Raw genomic sequence first — 20,209 nt, 5'->3', positions numbered from 1 at the left:
CAAAAGTTGCACTCACAAAGGAAACAACTTGAACTTAAAACTCTGCTGATACACTGGAAAGCATTATTGCCCTGTTCTCACAACAGGATAGAATAATAGAAATTTAGCTTAAAGTTCTGAATATTTTACCAAAAGAAAAAAGGGAGAACTGAAATCAAGGGGGCAAGAAGTAAAATTAAGAATGAAAACAGACACTCTGCAAATAAAAATCTTTAGATTTTGTAATGTTAGAAGCTAAGTGAATCAAAGCTTTTAGCAACATTATTTTCCTTCGGGCATCTGGAGACTTGCCAAGATATAAGAAAATATGAAATCAATGCATGTTTTAGTATTTAAGTAAAATGTTTACAGCTACAATTCCTAAGGTCTACAGTTACTTTCTACCCACCTCACCTACAGGACTTCCTCTTTTATGATCAACCATACTTCACATAACGGGAAGGCCATCCCCACACACACCACAGCTTGCTGGGATTTGTACCTAGGTAGGGAAAGATAAAGGTAGACAGAGAGAAGCAGGGAACCCAAGCTCCCAAAATACACTGCGCTCTCCCGCCTAATTGTAACCAATAAAAAAAAGCTTAAGTTTATACACCACAGTAGTATTAAGGTCTAGAATCTTGGATTTTTTAGAGGAGAAATTGGAATCGAAACAAAAAATTGGACAGAATTAAAAACAGAGGGCAGTCTGTGACAAAAGTGGGCATTTGGTCAGCCCATACCTACCAATGGATGAACAATGCACTGAAAGATGGCAGCTCATTTATGATGTGTGTATTTTAAAACATGGGCAGCCATTTTTAAAGCCCACATTAGCTGAGTGAAGTGAAACCTTGTCTGTACCAAATGGCCCATAGTTTGTTCCTCCTTATGTTGTCTGCGCACATCCTTAATTCCTTATACGATGCTCCCACGAGTGACTGAGAAGTTCATTCCACCTACACTTTTGTTTTGGTTTCCCCTCAAATTATCCCACTTTGGTTATATAGCATTTGTATAGCATATGAAAGCTTGCAAAGTTACACCTGTGCGCTTTTATGAACCAAGCCTTTTTACACCTCTGTTGTAGCACGTTGCTGTGATCCCATTGAGAAGCACATCCCTACCCCCCAGATCGCCTTTGTACCTCCCCCTACAGTTTATTGGTTGTTTGAAGTGGGACCACTCCCCTTCCATTCATTTTGTCAGAAAACAGGGTCTTGCACTGGGATTTGCTTCTCTTGTTACTGAACTCCATGCCCTCTGCTTCCTCCCTGTCCTTCTGAACATGGGTGCGTAGTAGGAGGGAGAGAAGCAGAAGGAGTGAGATATTGTTGGCAACTCAGTGCTGTTGAGATATTAGCTGCTGTTTCCGTGCTAGGGGGGAGCAGGGGACTTCGGATCTGGTGTGGAGGAAGCAAGTTTCCTCAAAGGAATGGAAGAGCACCCCATTCATCCTCCCGGAAAACCTCCCTCCCCCTTCCATGAACTGCATATTGAAATCAGTGGGATTTACTTTAGAGCAAGGGAACCAGTGAGATCAAAGGAATGAATGAGCGCATGTGCGATCCTGCACTCCTAAGTTCCATAGCTCCTTCGAACTAGTAGAATATAAGTTCCAAAGGGCTTGAGGGAGGAAATTTTAAAAAACATTAAAAAATAAATGGATGACCCAATTGGATTCAAATTTGGTATGCTGAAATCCCTCCTTAATAGCTATTACTGGGTCAATTTTGATCTCTTTATCTTTAAAACTTACACAGATGTAAGCATTTGTTTAATTTCCATTAAAAATCATAAAAAAATCAACAGATAACCCAATCTGATTCATATTTGGTATGCTGAAAGCCCTCCTTAATAGCTATTACTGTGCTGATTTGGATATCTTTATCTTTAAAACTTACAGATATGTAAGCATTTGTTTAATTTCCATTTAAAAAGTCCAATAGAGTTCAATTGATTAATCAACTAAAACTCTTATCACCTGCCACTGGAGGTTGCATTGTGTTCCCCTTGTCAGGCACTTCCAATCAGGAGGGAAAGAGGCAGCAGCCCCTCTATGATGTTACCAATGCATCCCCTCTCACTTCCTCCTCCCTCCCCAAAGCAAGTCATGAAGTGAAGGTGGAGGATCCAAAATGCAATAGACCTAGCAGCCAGGAAGCAGGAGGAGGAAAGGATTTGAATAAGAATTTTAAAACACCCGCTGTAGAAAAGGCACGCCCCCCTCTTTCGTCAGCAATACCACCCCTTGAAAACACACAGATTCAAAACGAGGGATGAAAATACATGTTGCAGTTTGAGAGGGGTGCTTTTGCATAACAGGAAGAACCGGACTTTCTGAGCACCAAAATAGGTTGCTTGGAGTTGGGAAGGACCGCAATCACAGCAGGACATGGTCGCCGTCATGCGAGTACCTTGAATGCAATTCGCCCCCATAGCAGATTATAAAGTTGACGTCATCTGAGCCCATTGAATTGATTTTGCGGCAAAAGCAGACTATAAGGCTGGTGTGATAAAGCTTTGAATCTTTGGCGGTCCTCATCTGCCCCCCTTCATCCTTCCTTCACTCCATTTTCTGAGCACTAAAAGCATGTGTGTGTGTGTGTGTGTGTGTGTGTGTGTGTTACCCCTTGGAGAAGAGGTGCCTCATCTTATGAAGTGCTGTCCTAGGCAGCTGCCTAGAATCACTTACAGGCAGGGCTGCCCCTGGCCTCTTCGGAAACTGCCTCTCCAACCCATTATCAAAAACAGGCACCAGTTTGCTCTGTGGGGGCATATCTGCCATGGCGACAGGCCAATAAGAGTCTACAGATGCATGGTCCTTGCTAAAGCATACAGGCGCCAAAGCAAGCACAGGATGGGACAGGCCCATCAGCACAGCGAGAAACGGCGAGAGTTGATGTTCATGCGCGTGACACCGATGTGCTTGAGGGGCGTGGACAACAGGAAAGCCATCTTGGGTGGAATGTTACACAGCAGGTCGGAGTCCTCTTCGCAGCCTTCCAGTTCGAAGGTGGCATCATCCAGCATCTCCTTGTGCTGGTGGCAGGCCTGCTCCACCTTCAGCCGGTGAATCTGAGCCCGCAGAGCCATCAGTTGCTGCGCCAGCTTGTGATCCGAGGCCTGCATCTCCCGCTGGGCAGCAGGAAAAGAAGAACAGCGAAGAATGAGAGGCGAGGCCTGTGAGTTCTCACTGAGCAAGGCATCCCGTGCTCATAAACCTCCAACATTTCACAGGTTAAATTCGAAACATGCTCATAACACCCCGATGTTATCATAACACCAAGAATTAGTTCCTGAAACACAAACTCACATACACACTATTTCACATCACAGTAGACTCTGTTCCACCTTTTGGATGCTGTATTAATTTACACTGCAATAATCCATCTCCCACCGATGCCAAAGACAGGAGGGGGCTTGTGTGTCAGGTACTATTGGTTAAATATTTTACTAGAAAATATTCACTAGAAAATCATAATCGTTTTACGATAGCTTATCAAGAGTTCAAGATAGACCTCAGTTGCGTGGAATGGAAGGCTGTGCAGGGCCCAGGGCACCGCTCCTCATGGGGTCACATGGTGCGTGCATTTGAGGAGGGGGCGTCGTCACGCAGTAGTGGGACGTCTGCTTTGCATGCTGAAGATCCCAGGCTCAATCCCCAACACCTCCTGGAAAAGGGTTGGGAAAACAACTCTCACCTGAAACCCTGGAGAGCCATTTCTGTTAGTCAGTGTCAGCAATACTGAGCTACATGAACCAACAGTCTGGCTCAGCATAAGGCAGCTTCCTGTGTTGCTATGCCAGAGATGAGATGCGTCTGCTCCCCACTCCAAGATTTGACTTCTAGAGACTGGGGTGAGGCGAGGTGGGCTAACCCTTGGCAGGATCTACACTACTGCTTATGACGGTTTATAATGGCTTGTTATGACAACTGTTCAGGCCCAGGACTAGAGATGTAAAATTTTCGGAAATTTTGAAGCCATGTTTTTTTCCGTGTTTTTTTTCCGGGAGGGAACGGAAATTTTCGGAAAAATTGAAATAATGCAATATTAGCACTTTTTGCAGATTGAAAGTCACTTTGTTACTTTAGGAACATAAAATGTAATTATGTCCAAGTTGGTTTGGCATAAAATTATTACATTTGGTATATTAAAAGTAGTGTATTCAAACAATTATTACAAATTTAATTTACTTTTGTTACTTTTTTTTGGTAACAAATGGAGCTACAAGCTCCTGAACTGTTAGGAACACCTGAACTGTAAGGAACCTCTTTGGTTCTGCCAGTTTATGAGGGGCAGGCAAAAAATCAATTTAAAATAACAACAACTGAAGAAACCACCAACATTAGTAACAAAGGAAATTATTTATGCCTCTGCTAGTCCTCCAGTGTCAAGACATAAAGCCCCCATTCCCATAAAAAGAACTGAGAAAAATGGGGAGGGGGGGAACCAAGATTCAATGAATATGCATGAAATTTAGTCAGACTCATTTTCTAACTTATAGCTATCAGTATTAATTTCAGTCTCTGCTTCCATGGAAGTGCTGCCCCCTAGAGGCAGAAATGCATCTTCCTCTTGCATTTGACAGTTGTAGTCTCAGCTTGCAATTTAGGACTTGCTTGTCCTTGGTGCACAGACATTGTAATAATCTGATACTGTACAGTTTTTAGAAATCATTTCGAGAAGTAAATATCTGAACACCTTGTCTTAAACATTTTATTCATCATGCAAAAATAAAACACCCTGTAATCCGTTTTTTCTTTATTTTTTATCAATTTTTCCAATTTTTCAGGGGAAAAACAAAAAAGGCTTCGGGGGGAAAACTGTTTTTTTTCTGAATTTTTCCGGTTATTTTCCGAACCTTCACATCTCTACCCAGGACACATTACATATACTGTTTTCATGACATTTTTAAAGTGTTATACCCTGCTTGGTGTAGATTGGGCCAATGACAACTTTAACAAGACATCAGCAGAAGGCAAAATTAGGGACAAAACAGGGGCAGGTGCCAGAAAATAGGGATTGTCTTGGTAAACAGAGAAAATGGGAGCATGCGCAGGACCCTGTCTTGACAAGGGGAAAGCCCCGGGGTGGATCTGCAGTGGTGCTAGGTTATTTATATGACACAGCAGCCATTGTGGAGCCATCCCAGGGCTTTCTCCTGAAGCTCCAAATTAAAAAAAGTCAGGGACTTACCTCAACTTTTTTCTCTTGGAGCAAGGTGACGATGGCATCTGCCGTCTGTCGCCTTGCTCCAGAGCTGCTTCAGAGGTGTGTTTGGGCAGATGGTGAACCCTGATAGGTTGCCATCTGCCCGGAGAGGGAGAGGGGCTGAATGGCCGCTGGCCCGCCTCTGTGCTCCTCCGGCATGGGGAGAAGCCAAAAAAAGTAAACAAAACCAAAAACCTGGAACATGAGGAGGTGCAGGTGCCCCAGTGCACAGACATAAGCCAAATGGCTGCCTCTGTGCCTCCTCGGGAAGAGAAGGTAACCCCCCCACCAAAACTGGAGGGACTGAGGAGGCGCCGGTGCTCCGGTGCATGGCACAGCCGGTCCTCCTAGCCTGCAAACCCCATGCTCGCTCCTTCGTGTGGGCATAAAGCGAAGGAGTGCAAACACGTGGGTTGGGAAAACACAACAGTCTGCAGCGCGTTGTGGGGAATTAGGGAAATGGCAGGGGGTGAGTGGCATGCACAAGGGGTGCTTCTGGGTGAGGGTTTTGGGCACCACCCCCTTGCCTCTTTCACTGAATTTTACAAGCGGTGCAGACATTGTCACATCCCACTCACAGCCCTCCTGTGTTTTCTTACAGCCTCTTACGTCTTTTGTTCTTGCACTAAAAATCCATTCAGGGAAATAAGATGGAATAGCAGCATGAGGCCTTCTGGCTGTTAGCACTAGGAGCCCTCCATCTGGAAGCACCTCTGCGTAAGTGGCTTTAAGGTAAAAAAAAATTAAAAACCAACATGACTTTCCTAATGGTAAAATGGAAGTTTTCCAGTGGGGCAAAATCCAACAAAATAGGAACCCCCAAAGTAGGTCACCCAAAAGCAATGTGTAACCCAGTTCAGTAGTGCTAAACCTAATCCTACGGGATTAGGTCGCACAGAACTTCCCTGAAGAAGGACCTATATGAAGTCTGAAACATGTTGGAACAGGAAACCTCTTCGGGATAAAGTGCTTTTTTTTCTAGCTCACTGCATTTCATTTTTTCAGTTTCCCAGTGTGCCAAGCTCTTCTACATAGGACCACTGAGAAGGATTTCCCATCACCAGGTGCAGTTTGTCTTCGCAAACCCCGCAACAGCTTTCCCCTCCTCACTGCTCCAGGGTTGCCCTAATGCAGTGCAGAGCAAAGGAATTCTTCATCCCAGCTGCTGCTGCTGCGGCTGCTGCCAGCATTCAGATTGCCCCAAAGAGGTATGGAGCTACTCACCAGCTCCATCCTGAGCCACTCAAAGGCATCACCAATAGTGGGGAACCCGCAAATAGTCTTCAGCGGCACCTGGGCCTGGTTGTCTTCCCCGGTTGCCTCCTCGCCATGCTTCTCCTGTAGGGTCCGGAGGGCTCCATCTCGATGTCTGTTCTGCCAGGAGGGACTTTGCACATGGGCCTTCCACTCCAGGTAGGAAGGGCGCCGCGTCTGTAGCTTCAGCTTCGCTGCCAAGGCCTTGACGCTGTCCAGGTTCTCCTCTTCCGAATTGGACTCCTCTTCCCCCAGTTCCTTGAACTTCACCAACGACATGGCAGAGGTTGCAGGCGGCCAAAAGCGCTTCCAGCAGGCAAGAAACCAGCTCTGTGTCTGTGTGTGTCAGACAGATGTGTGTGCTGTATATATGTGTGTGTGTGTGTGTGTGTGTGTGTGTGTGTGTGCGGACGAAAGCTATGTATAGGCAGAACAATGAGGCACTTGGAATTAAAAACAGAAAAAGAAAGAGCAGGAACTTTAATTATCCAGAGGTTAATGGCTGGCCTTTAAAAAAAGCCACAACCCACTTTATTATTGTCTTCAGATGGGAGGAGACACCCTGTTCTTTGAAAGGAAGTTTCACTAGGGACATAAAAGACAGCAAGAGTGTAAAGTAATTTATCCCCAGGGCACTCCTTCCTTTCCTGACTCTGTTATCAGTAGAGAAAAGTCATGGGTCTCCCCGCCCAGGTCTCAAAGGGAGGGAAGGTTGAAAGGTCACCCCAGCAGCTTCAGGACAGCTTTATCTCAAATCATCTCCTTCTTCAGCTACCCAGAAGGGATTACAGGAAGATGACATTTTAGCTTGAGGTAAGAATTTATTTGGCCGACTACCCACCAACTTCTGTTTTGCTCGCTATTTTATGAGCCTCTACTCCAGATTGCCTGCACTTTGCCCTGCCTTTCACAACACTTACAGTACAAGAAAGCAGCAGCACTCACTGACTGGTAACAAAACAGCCTCTTGATGCACTTCAATTTAGTACAATGTTCTCCAGAAAATTCTAATGCACTTTGAATTAGAGGTGTGCGGTACATAACGTGTGAGCTAGCAGATCACACATCGAGCCAGCAGCCTTTTCCGTGGTCATGGGAACATAGGAAGTTGCCTTTACGAAAAGCTCAGTCAAACCAGCATTTTCTTGTACACTCATTGCTGGCCACTCACGGATTTTCGTGGCTCCCTCTCACGACGACGTCTGCCTCCTGTGCGCCTCCCGCCTCTTCTAGCCTTCTTCACGCAACAAAAAAACACCCCAGTAAGTCTGACTTATTTTTAAAGATGGAAGTTGCCGCTATCTCATGCTGTGTGCAGGAAAAGCAATAAGATCAAAACGGCCCACTGAATGGGCCAAATGCAAGTTGTTTATTTCCTCTTAATGAGGGACAAACATGCGGGCAGAGAAGCGATGGTAAGCAAATGCAATTTTCCCATGTGATGAATCTCTAAGGCAGACGATTGATCCATCTAACTCAGTTTTGTCTATAAAAGGGGTAGGCAGAAGGTAGATTTCCAGATTTTGGAACTTGAACTCCCAGAAGCTCCAGCCAGCATGGGTAATGGTCAGGAATTCTGGGAGTTGAAGTCCAACACATCTGGAAACCTACTTCCTGACCACCCCTGCTCTACAATGACTGGCAGTGGCTTTCCAGGGACCCCAACCCTACCTGGAGGCACCAGAGATTGACCTTCTGCATGCAAAGCAGGTGCTCTACCACTGAGCTAAGGCCCTGCTCCAGTCATGGCTGGAAAATTCCCCCCCTTCACACAAATGGCCATTAGTCATAACTGCTAGCTCAGACATCGTATTGCTGCATGTGAGCGTGCATTCCTGTAAGGAACAGGTATTACTGGGATAGCTTAGAATGGAATCTCTATGTTCGGAGTCAGTGTGCTTCCTCTGAATACTACCAGTCCTCTTTTACTGAGGACAGTCCTCTATTTGCAGGGCTGCCAGAAGACCATCCACTGTTTAAAGAGTTGTCCTGCCCAATTCCATTTGAAAGGAAAAGAACCATAATTTATTTATTTATTTATTTTATTTTATTACATTTATATACCGCCCCACAGCCGAAGTTCTCTGGGTCTTACATAAGACTTTTTGCTCATCACCAGTGAGCACCTGAATAGCTGACAGAACAGGCAGGCGGGCAGATCTCCTGGCTACAGTCCCCCAAATTATGTTGAGATGGACTGAATTTCTATTTAAAATAATAATTTCTAAATTTGCATCTATAAATTAGCATGTGAATATTTAATGTAAATCCCTGTTCTTTTAGTGATGCATTCCTCTTTCGGCAAGTCATAATTGGCCACCCTACCAGGCAAACAGGTGAGAGGAGAGCCATTGCCAACATGCCCTGCTGGGGCTTCCCAAACCCAGAGAGACTGGTGGGCCACGTAGACCTTTGGCACGTAACAGCAGGGGATATTTAGTCCCCAATTGGGTTGATTGGGGGTTGCAACATAACGTCTGAGCCTGGACCCTATAGGTTAATTGTGGGTGAAACAACCTACAATTTACTTACAGTTAGTAGCTAGATTAACTGTGGGTTGTTTAACCCACAATTAACTTACAGGGTCCAGGTTTGGATGTCACGTGGAAACCCCTGATCAACCCCTTCAGGGGTCAAATATTCAAAACAGCTGCAGAACGCACATTGCACATGCCGCCATTATGCGTGAACCAGGTCCTTATCTTGTTAAAGGATTGGGAATATAGTAGCAGCTTTTCTGGCACTGCCCTATTTTGGGATGCAAAAAAATGCAGTGTAAATTTGACACACATCACCATCATAATCAGGTCACATTCTTGGATTTGGAGATCACAAACAATAGTTATTAAGGTTAGAAAATTTTCCTTTGACTAGTTGTTAATTTTAATGATTTAGACCTGCTCTTCAGAAAAAAAGAAACAAAAAGTTCTACCCAACCCTGTTTGCACAATACAAATCAGTTGGGGTCTGGCAAAGTTGTTTTACGCTCTCTCCATAGAGGGAGTGGGTGGAGTTCATCCACAAAATCACAACACCCAGCAGGCATGATCCAGCCCCCCCCCCCCACCCCGAATTCCTATAATAAGCTTTGCCTATGGAGCTCTCTCATTGGTCCCTTATCTTCCCCTGGGTCTTAGGGCATCTGGCCAGGTCACTTCTAAACTGTGGCTTATTTGCTGTTGCACCACATTTAAGGTAGAACAGAAAGTCTGGGGTGAATGGACAAAGAAAGAAATGCTGCGGATGAGATGGCAGAGTTAGGGGGTTGTACTAAAATGAATAACAATGGACACATGATGACTGCTTGCTGATACGGTGCTTTTTATTCCACTAATGTGGATTTTGGAAATTTTCTTTTGACCAAAACACAGCTACCTTTTCTTTTCATGAATTGGAATGAGTGGTGATTCTGCAATCAGCAAGATGTGTGTGATACAAAGGGCTTGCCATTCTGAATGCCTGTGAAAGGTATTGGCAATGGGTTGGCACCTGCAACCCAAAAGGCATCTGGCCAGGTCCAGAACAGAGCCACATTAACAAGTCTCTTGGAATGAATGCAGCATTTCAAGCTTGGAAACTGCCATGTTTGTGCCATCTCCCTGGTTCCCCCCTAAACCTCAAAATGCCTTATTTCCAGAAGGGTAGCAGCCATGTTAGTCTGTTGCAGGAAAAACAAGAGAGTCCTGTGGCACCTTACAGACTGGCAGTAGCTTCCATGGAGTGCCATCCACGTCATCAGATGCATAAAATGTTGTAAACAGGAGAGAGGGAAATGACATCCAGAAAACTACATGGTTGTCACTGTCCACTTTCTGCATGTCATTTCCCTCTCACCTCATAGTTTACAGCCCCCCCTCCATCCCCATGTCTATATACACCTGTAAGTTGGCTGTAATCCATGAAAGCTTATGCCACCATACATATGCTAGTCTTTAAACTGCCACAAAAGGCTATTTGTTGTTCAAAATGTCAATGTATCAAAATATTCACAATTAACTATCCTGATCTGTGATGGTCCCTGACTCTTAAAAAGTTTATTACGTGAGGTTCTGACAGTCTGAAATAAGGAGCAGCCATCCAAATAAGGATCTCCTTATAAACCCTAGTTCCCTCTTCCTGGCTCTTTCTGCAACGGACTGCTCAAAAACAATTCTGTCAACATGGCCCTCAGCTATACGACCACAGGATTGCTCCTTATTTTAAATTAGCCCGATTTTTCATGGATTCGAACCTACTCCAAGCGTCACACTTCAGGAACAGCAGCGATTTTTTTTCATATTGAAGTTATTAATGTCAAATGCGTACATTCGCATATTTACACATGCGTGGCTATGAATTATAGACCAGTGAGGGGGAAAGGAATGAGCGGGGGTGGGGAAAGCAGAGCAAGAGAGAGGGGGGAGCAGGAGAGAGAGGGGGGAGCAGAGCAGGAGAGAGAGGGGGGGAGCAGAGCAGGAGAGAGAGGGGCGTGGCGGGAAGGAAAGCGGGAGAGTTCAGAGGCAGGTAATGAATTGCTGAATTCCAGCTCCGAGCTAAGTGTTGCAGCCGCCGTTGCAGCCTGCTACTCTTGCTATGGAGGCCGTCTTGCCCTCATTGAGCCGGCAACGCAGTTAGTGGACGAGATTGTGCCGCTGCGACAGGGGAAGATGTGGCCAGGCGCAGGATACGAGAGGGGTGGGGAGCAGAACCTTGAAAACATTACATCCCCTGCCTCTGGCTGCCTATTTTCCCTGTTTCTTGACGTATTTAATATAACTTCTATCTGCAGAGGTGGACAGAATGATGGGATTTGAACTGAAAGGGCGCGAAGAGACAAGGGAACGAGAGGAAGACGTGATAGGTGGGAAGGCGGGAGCTCGGCCAATCACTTTGTCCTGCACTGGAAGATACGCCCACCTGTCAAAATGCGAGTTAACTCCCCCATTGACAGTTGACTGTAACACACTCTACATGCGCAGGATGTTTGTCGTGGTAAATCGCAATTTCGATTATGCGCATTATCGCTTGTAAAAACACGTTGCTGGGGCGACTCTACGGCTGCGTCATCTGTCCAAAGACACGAAATGTGCAGTTAAGGCACCAAAAACAACTGGTATGGATAAGCCCATGGGTTCTGTCATCAGGACTTTTCTTCTGAACAGTGGCTGCTTTTCCTACACGCTCTGCTCCTTTCCTTTCGTCAGCCTGACTACTGCAGAAATTCAACAGGTGAAGCTATTCCTAGCATGGTGATAAAGTAATGGGGAAAGCTTCTTCCGCTTAATTTCTTTGTGTTGGGCTGGAAGCACAAATTGAAAAGTTCTGGAAGCCTTTTTCTAAACTCTGACATGGATTGTGGTTGGTTGTGGTTACTTTATGGGGAGGAGATGATTCCTTTCACAAGCTCAGAGGTACCCTCTTCTTCATAGAACCAAGCCTAAGCACTGAAAACCATTCTGAGCACTCCCACAAATTAAGCACTGGTTTGGTCTAAAGCTGCTCCTGTGCTTTTAAATACAGCTTGATCTGCAGCACGATTTGACCGTGCTGCTATTTGAAGACACAGAATTTGTCTTATGGCAGCTATAAGCTGGCCTTAGCCTGAAATGTGTGTGGCTTCCCTGTCTTACAAAATGCCATTGCTCTGGAGGTACCTCAGGTACTGGATCTTGCTCACACCTCATCTCGGGCTGTGTGGCACACAGTGAATTCGATTCCATGGGGGTTAATGCTTCTGCAAGGACCTGCAGGAGAGAGAGGCCTCCTGCCCAGAGTCCTTCATTTAGAGCAGGTGTGGCCCTCCAGATGTTTTGGACTACAACTCCCATGATCCCTGGCCATTGAGTAGGTTGGCTAGGGCTGATGGGAATTGTAGGCATTTGGAGGGCCACAAGTTTTAGATAGACTTGGTGAACTTTCAGTCAAGGCTTTTATTGTGCCTTTGAGTACTCTGCCTCATTCCCAGAATTTTATAGGGTGTGGTCTACAGAATGGGTTAGTGCACACAATCATAGAATCATAGAATAGTAGAGTTGGAAGGGGCCTACAAGGCCATCGAGTCCAACCCCCTGCTCAATGCAGGAATCCACCCTAAAGCATCCCTGACAGATGGTTGTCCAGCTGCCTCTTGAATGCCACTAGTGTGGGAGAGCGCACAACCTCCCTAGGTAACTGATTCCACCGTCGCACTGCTCTAACAGTCAAGAAGTTTTCCTGATGTCCAGCCAGAATCTGGCTTCCTTTAACTTGAGCCCGTTATTCCGTGTCCTGCACTCTGGGAGGATCGAGAAGAGATCCTGGCCCTCCTCTGTGTGACAACCTTTTAAGTATTTGAAGAGTGCTATCATGTCTCCCCTCAATCTTCTCTTCTCCAGGCTAAACATGCCCAGTTCTTTCAGTCTCTCTTCCTAGGGCTTTGTTTCTAGACCTCTGATCATCCTGGTTGCCCTCTTCTGAACACGCTCCAGCTTGTCTGCGCCCTTCTTGAATTGTGGAGCCCAGAACTGGACACAATACTCTAGATGAGGCCTAACCAGGGCCAAATAGAGAGGAACCAGTACCTCACGTGATTTGGAAGCTATACTTCTATTAATGCAGCCCAAAATAGCATTTGCCTTTCTTGCAGCCATATCGCACTGTTGGCTCATATTCAGCTTGCGATCTACAACAATTCCAAGATCCTTCTCGTTTGTAGTAAATAATCAAATAAACCACCATGGCTTATTGAAGTCACAGTGGGTTACAACACGTGTGGGTGCATGCGGGCAGTCATTTTGAATATTCAAGCTGCAGCTTGTGTCCTCCAAACTCAAGAGTTAAACAACTCTTACATAACCCTTGGCCTGTTCTAGGGTTATGCTAAGGTTGTTTAACCCTGGCACAACGCCCACTGCCCAGGTTCAGATAGCATGACAAGCTGTGGCCACAGCGTAGCTTGAATATTTAAAAGCAATATTCACACTGCAGTGAGCATGTGAACTGGATATAGATATCTTCCATTCCTGTTTTTCCCCACTGCTTTTACCTTACTGCAGAAATCCAGTGAAGGAAAAACAGACAGAACAGCTGTACCAATGAGTTCTGATTAGTCAAGCTAGGAGCCCTCCATCTGGAAGCACGCTGCAGTGCTTAAAGCAAGGGTTTCTCAACAGTTGTGGAAACACCACCCATCCTACCCCAAGCCATCTCCTTGGTTAAGTTAATATTTCTGTTAATGCACTTTTTGTATTCTTATATGATATTTAACCTGTTGGAGTGATAACACCATTGCTGTTTTTTAATTGTGCTTGTTTTAAATACTTTAACATATGTATGGCTGCACATCACTTTGTGTACCTTGAATAGGTGATGATTAATACAGGTAGAGATAGGTAGATGCCCACATTTAAGCCTGAAACACTTATATACCCAATTTACTAGGGAGCAAGGATGCTTTAACACAAGGCTTTTATTGTGTAATCATCCTGCCAGAAACATGAAATTTTACATTGGGTCCAGACATCATTGTCTTCCACCGTAACCCTCCTGAGTTTTCCCACAGCTTCTTCTGATGTTTTTTTCTGTACACACACACACAACCCCAAGGGTGCAATGCTATGCATATTCAGACAGATAAAAACTCCAAAAACTCCAAGCATCCTCCAGCCAGCCAGGCTGGAGAATGCTGGAACTTATGGGACTTTTTTCTTTCTAAAGCTCCATAGGATTGCTCCCTAAGGAGAGAAAGATAGAATAGTTGTAAAAGGCCTACTAATTGGTAATGCTTCTGCTATTGGACAGTATAAAAATGAGATGATGATGATTGTAACTATGCCTCGGAAACAATTGTGACGTTTGATTAAAAACTTGTTAGGCCTAATCTACACCAAGCAGGATATTGCACTATGAAAGCAGTATATAAAAGGCAGGAGCCACACTACTGCTTTATAGCAGTATTGGCTCCAGCCTTTTATACACTGCTTTCATAATGCAATATCCTGCTTGGTGTAGATTAGGCCTTAGGGTGAATTATGAGTTTTTCTTCAGAATCCAGCCAAGGGATATGGTCCCCTTTAATTATAAATAATAAACCAACCCTTACCTCTTTTTTCTCCTCTAATCACCCATGTCCGAATCACCCTTTCTCTAGCGGAAGAACTCTCAGAACCTTTGTCTATTATCTTTGCAAAATCATGGAAGACGGGTGAGGTGCCGGACAACTGGAGGAGGGCTAACGTTGTCCCTATCTTCAAAAAGGGCAAAAAGGAAGAACCTGGGAACTACAGACCAGTCAGTCTGACATCCATCCCTGGGAAAATTCTGCAGCAGATTATAAAGAAGTCAATCTGTAAACACCTTGAAATCAATGCAGTGATTACTAGAAGCCAACATGGATTTGTCAGGAACAAATCCTGCCAGACTAATTTGATCTCATTTTTTTATCAGGTAACCTCCCTTGTGGACTGTGGGAATGCTGTGGACATCATATATCTTGACTTCAGCAAAGCTTTTGACAAAGTACCACATGACATTCTGATTAACAAACTAGCTAAAAGTGGGCTAGGTGGATTCACAGTTGGCTACAGAATCAGACTCAAAGAGTACTTATCAATGGAACCTTCTCAAACTGGGGAGAGGCAACGAGTAGGGTACCACAGGGCTCAGTCCTGGGCCCAGTGCTCTTCAACATTTTTATTAATGATTTGGACGAGGAGGTACAGGGAACGCTTATAAAATCTGCAGATGACACAAAATTGGGTGGGATAGCTAATAGACTGGAAGACACAAGGTATTTTTAGCCCGGAGAAGAGAAGATTGAGGGGAGACATGATAGCACTCTTCAAATACTTGAAAGGTTGTCACACAGAGGAGGGCCAGGAACTCTTCTCGATCCTCCCAGAGTGCAGGACACGGAATAATGGACTCAAGTTAAAGGAAGCCAGATTCCAGCTGGACATCAGGAAAAACTTCCTGACTGTTAGAGCAGTGCGACAATGGAATCAGTTACCTAGGAAGGTTGTGGGCTCTCCCACACTAGAGGCATTCAAGAGGCAGCTGGACAAGCATCTGTCGGGGATGCTTTAGGGTGGATTCCTGCACTTTGCAGGGGGTTGGACTCGATGGCCTTGTGGGCCCGTTCCAACTCTGCTATTCTATGATTCTACATTTCACTGTGGACAGGCTCTATAAGGCAGTGGGATGCAGGTGGGTGAAAGATTGTATTTGCATTTCTAATTCACTGGATTAGACCTTTTCAGTATTTTAGCCAAGATATTTTATTGGGAGATTTTCTTCTTGTTGGTGTAATGTTGTACTTCAGTTTTGGTCATAATTTGTTTGTTTGTTACTGTCTATTAACAAAAACAAACAAACAATCAAACAAAGAGTCTAGCTCCCCCCCACCGCCCCACCTATAGCACTTAAATCAAGGGTGGGGTGGGATGAGGTTACATTCTATCTCTATTGTACATGATGTAAGTGCATGTCCCCAACCACTAAGGCACCACACTGCCTGGCAGTTCACACTCTGCAGCTGCAATGGAGACACTTCAAACGGTTGATAAGGTATAATTATATGGCAAATAGTTTTTTCCTAATGTATCTTCATCCTCAAAAGGAATATCCTCATGGCTTTTAAATCATTGGTGTTAAAAAGTAAAAAAAGTTTTAATCTCTTTGTACAGATGTCTCAAACGTTTAAAAATGTATTGTTGTTACAAGACTTTTGAATAAAAGCTTGACGCTTCAGATCTGCCAATCCTTCTTCAGGAGCTACAAACAAACAAACAAATTTTGAACAACGCATGTAATATTTATAATGTATATCATTATACATTATACATGAGAAAGAGTAAAAGTCTGAGAAAAAAACAAGAGGAGAACAAAAGGAAGAAAAAGAAAAAGAAAACAGACAACACCTTTTCTTCTTTGTAATTAATAGTAACCTAACCTTGACTGGAAAACATTAGTATTGTATATTTTTTACAGCAATTTATTTATAACTTGAGATTTATAACATGAAGGCAAATACGACTTGTTAGGTATAACTGAAACTTGGTGGGATGACTCCCATGACTGGAATATAGCAATTGAAGGTATAACTTGTTCAAAAAGAACAGAAGAAATAGAAAGGGAGGTGGAGTTGCACTATATGTTAAAAATACCTATCCCTGCACAGAAATACAGGCGGATGAGATTGGGAGTCCCCTTGAGAGCGTCTGGATTAAAATAAATGGAGCAAGGAATAAAAAGAACATGATAATCGGAGTCTACTACCGACCACCCAATCAAGGAGAAGACGAGGACGAAACTTTTGAGAAACAAATTGCCAGTGTTTCAAGGAAGTGTGATGTAGTAGTGATGGGGGACTTCAATTATCCTGATATCTGTTGGGAGACCATTACTGCCAAAAGCGGCCCTTCCAAGAAATTCCCGACATGTATGGGTGATAACTTTCTCCTACAGAAAGTGGAGGAAGGAACTAGAGGATTGGCAATCCTTGAGAAAAGGAACGCAGGATGGGTGGGAGTATTTAAAAAAGGAAATTTTAAAGGCACAGTTACAAACAATTCCAACCAGGAGAAAAGATAGAAGACAACAGAGGAAACCAATGTGGCTCCACAAAAAGCTTAGAGATGACCTGAAAACAAAAAAAGGATTCATATAGGAAGTGGAAGGAAAGCCAGGCTACAAAAGAAGAGTACAGACATGTGGCTCAGAAGTGCCGAAATGGCGTCAGGAAGGCTAAAGCTGTGAATGAGCTGAGATTAGCGAGGGATGCTAAAAGCAATAAAAAGGCTTTCTTCAGATGCGTGAGTAGTAAAAGACACAGGAAAGAAATGGTGGTTCAACTGCTTAATGAGGATGGCAAGATAACAGATGATAAAGAAAAGGCTGAAGTGCTCAATTCCTACTTTGCCTCAGTCTTCTCCCAAAAGCGGGTCTATGACCCCCTGGAAAAAGTGAAGCAGAAGTTGAGGGGGCAGGATTGCAGTTTGAGATTGATAAACAAATGGTCAAAGAACACCTAATTTCCTTGAATGAGTTTAAATCTCCAGGGCCCGATGAACTGCATCCTAGAGTAATGAAGGAGCTAGCAGAAGAACTCTCAGAACCTTTGTCTATTATCTTTGCAAAATCATACGAAGACGGGTGAGGTGCCGGACGACTAGAGGAGGGCTAACGTTGTCCCTATCTTCAAAAAGGGCAAAAAGGATGAACCTGGGAACTACAGACCAGTCAGTCTGACATCCATCCCTGGGAAAATTCTGGAGCAGGTTATAAAGAAGTCAATCTGTAAACACTTTGAAATCAATGCAGTGATTACTAGAAGCCAACATGGATTTGTCAGGAACAAATCCTGTCAGACTAATTTGATCTCATTTTTTGATAGGATAACCTCCCTTGTGGACTGTGGGAATGCTGTGGATGTCATATATCTTGACTTCAGCAAAGCTTTTGACAAAGTACCACATGACATTCTGATTAACAAACTAGCTAAAAGTGGGCTAGATGGAACAACTATTAGGTGGATTCACAGTTGGCTACAGAATCGGACTCAAAGAGTACTTATCAATGGAACCTTCTCAAACTGGGGAGAGGCAACAAGTGGGGTGCCGCAGGGCTCAGTCCTGGGCCCAGTGCTCTTCAACATTTTTATTAATGATTTGGACAAGGAGGTGCAGGGAACGCTGATCAAATTTGCAGATGACACAAAATTGGGTGGGATAGCTAATACCCTGGAAGACAGAAACAAACTTCAAAGTGATCTTGATAGGCTGGAGTGCTGGGCTGAAAACAACAGAATGAAATTTAATAGGGATAAATGCCAAGTTCTACATTTAGGGAATAGAAACCAAATGCACAGTTACAAGATGGGGGACACTTGGCTCAGCAATACTACAAACGAGAAAGATCTTGGAATTGTTGTAGATCGCAAGCTGAATATGAGCCAACAGTGCAATATGGCTGCAAGAAAGGCAAATGTTATTTTGGGCTGCATTAATAGAAGTATAGCTTCCAAATCACGTGAGGTACCGGTTCCTCTCTATTCGGCCCTGGTTAGGCCTCATCTAGAGTATTGTGTCCAGTTCTGGGCTCCACAATTCAAGAAGGATGCACACAAGCTGGAGCGTGTTCAGAAGAGGGCAACCAGGATGATCAGAGGTCTAGAAACAAAGCCCTACGAAGAGAGACTGAAAGAACTGGGCATGTTTAGCCTGGAGAAGAGAAGATTGAGGGGAGACATGATAGCACTCTTCAAATAATTAAAAGGTTGTCACACAGAAGAGGGCCAGGATCTCTTCTCGATCCTCCCAGAGTGCAGGACACGGAATAACGGGCTCAAGTTAAAGGAAGCCAGATTCCGGCTGGACATCAGGAAAAACTTCCTGACGGTTAGAGCAGTGCGATGGTGGAATCAGTTACCTAGGGAGGTTGTGGGCTCTCCCACACTAAAGGCCTTCAAGAGGCAGCTGGACAACCATCTGTCAGGGATGCTTTAGGGTGGATTCCTGCATTGAGCAGGGGGTTGGACTCCATGGCCTTGTAGGCCCCTTCCAACTCTGCTATTCTATGATTCTATGGTGACCTTGGTGTCTGCATTATATAAATATGGGTTAAAGGCTTTCAACTTGTAAACTTTGTTCAAATTACAGGATTTGTATTCTTATTTTTTATTTTTCGTGATAATTGTCTATATGGGAAATTTTCTGATTTTGTATATCCCCCTTTTTTGTCTATAGAGGTTTATTATTATTATTATTTATTTATTTATATAGCACCATCAATGTACTTGGTGCTGTACAGAGTAAAACAGTAAATAGCAAGGCCCTGCCGCATAGGCTTACAATCTAATAAAATCATAGTAAAACAATAAGGAGGGGAAGAGAATGCCAACAGGCACAGGGTAGGGTAAGCAGGTACAGGGTAGGGTAAAACTAACAGTATAAAGTCCGCACAACATCAAGTTTTAAAAGCTTTAGGAAAAAGAAAAGTTTTTAGTTGAGCTTTAAAAGCTGCGATTGAACTTGTAGTTCTCAAATGTTCTGGAAGAGCGTTCCAGGCGTAAGGGGCAGCAGAAGAAAATGGACGAAGCCGAGCAAGGGAAGTAGAGGCCCTTGGGCAGGTGAGAAACATGGCATCAGAGGAGCGAAGAGCACGAGCGGGGCAATAGTGTGAGATGAGAGAGGAGAGATAGGAAGGAGCTAGACCGTGAAAAGCTTTGAAGGTTAACAGGAGAAGTTTATATTGGATTCTGAAGTGAATTGGAAGCCAATGAAGAGATTTCTTCTCTTTTATGTCTAACTATTATGTTTCTTTTATCCCTTAAGCACACATTGCACACAGTACCCTCACACAATTCCTCCTTAGACAATGCATCTACTGACCTGATAAAACAGAATAACATGAACTACCAAAAAGTTCAAATGAAGCAGTCAAAAGACTTCCTTGCGTTCTTTTTGCCTGTTGCATCTGCAGCAAAGGTTTCTCTGTTTGCTAAGATGAGTCAGCTGTTATACGTTTCTGTGGTTGCTCTAACACTCAGGGAGACCCTTTGGATGTGATCCTGTCAAAACTTAGCATTTTTTGCCTTTAATAAGATCTTTTTCTTTTTGAAATGAAATGCAGTGCCTATTGCAACTATTTAGTATCTTACTGTATTCCACTCCAGGGAATCATTAAGCCCGTGGGGTTGTAAAGATTTCAACGTCAAGCTTTTATTCAAAAAGTCTTGTAACAACAATACATTTTTAAACGTTTGAGACATCTGTACAAAGAGATTAAAACTTTTCTACTTTTTA

General features: G+C 44.0%; 1 protein-coding gene across 1 annotated transcript; it reads right to left on the bottom strand.

The window, feature by feature from the left end:
- Positions 1-2,317: 2,317 nt before the first annotated feature.
- Positions 2,318-6,818, bottom strand: FAM167B (family with sequence similarity 167 member B). The gene is made up of 2 exons (XM_063139982.1): positions 6,420-6,818; positions 2,318-3,117 (listed from the first exon to the last, which is right to left on the bottom strand). The coding sequence occupies exons 1-2, from the start codon at positions 6,726-6,728 to the stop codon at positions 2,854-2,856; spliced, it is 573 nt and encodes a 190-aa protein (XP_062996052.1). The 5' UTR covers positions 6,729-6,818; the 3' UTR covers positions 2,318-2,853.
- Between the last annotated feature and the right edge of the window lie 13,391 nt (positions 6,819-20,209).

This window comes from Elgaria multicarinata, chromosome 13 (assembly GCF_023053635.1).
Source record: "Elgaria multicarinata webbii isolate HBS135686 ecotype San Diego chromosome 13, rElgMul1.1.pri, whole genome shotgun sequence".
NCBI lineage: Eukaryota > Metazoa > Chordata > Lepidosauria > Squamata > Anguidae > Elgaria > Elgaria multicarinata.
Note: the sequence above shows the minus strand (reverse complement) of the source record. Positions and strands in the feature narration are given on the sequence as shown.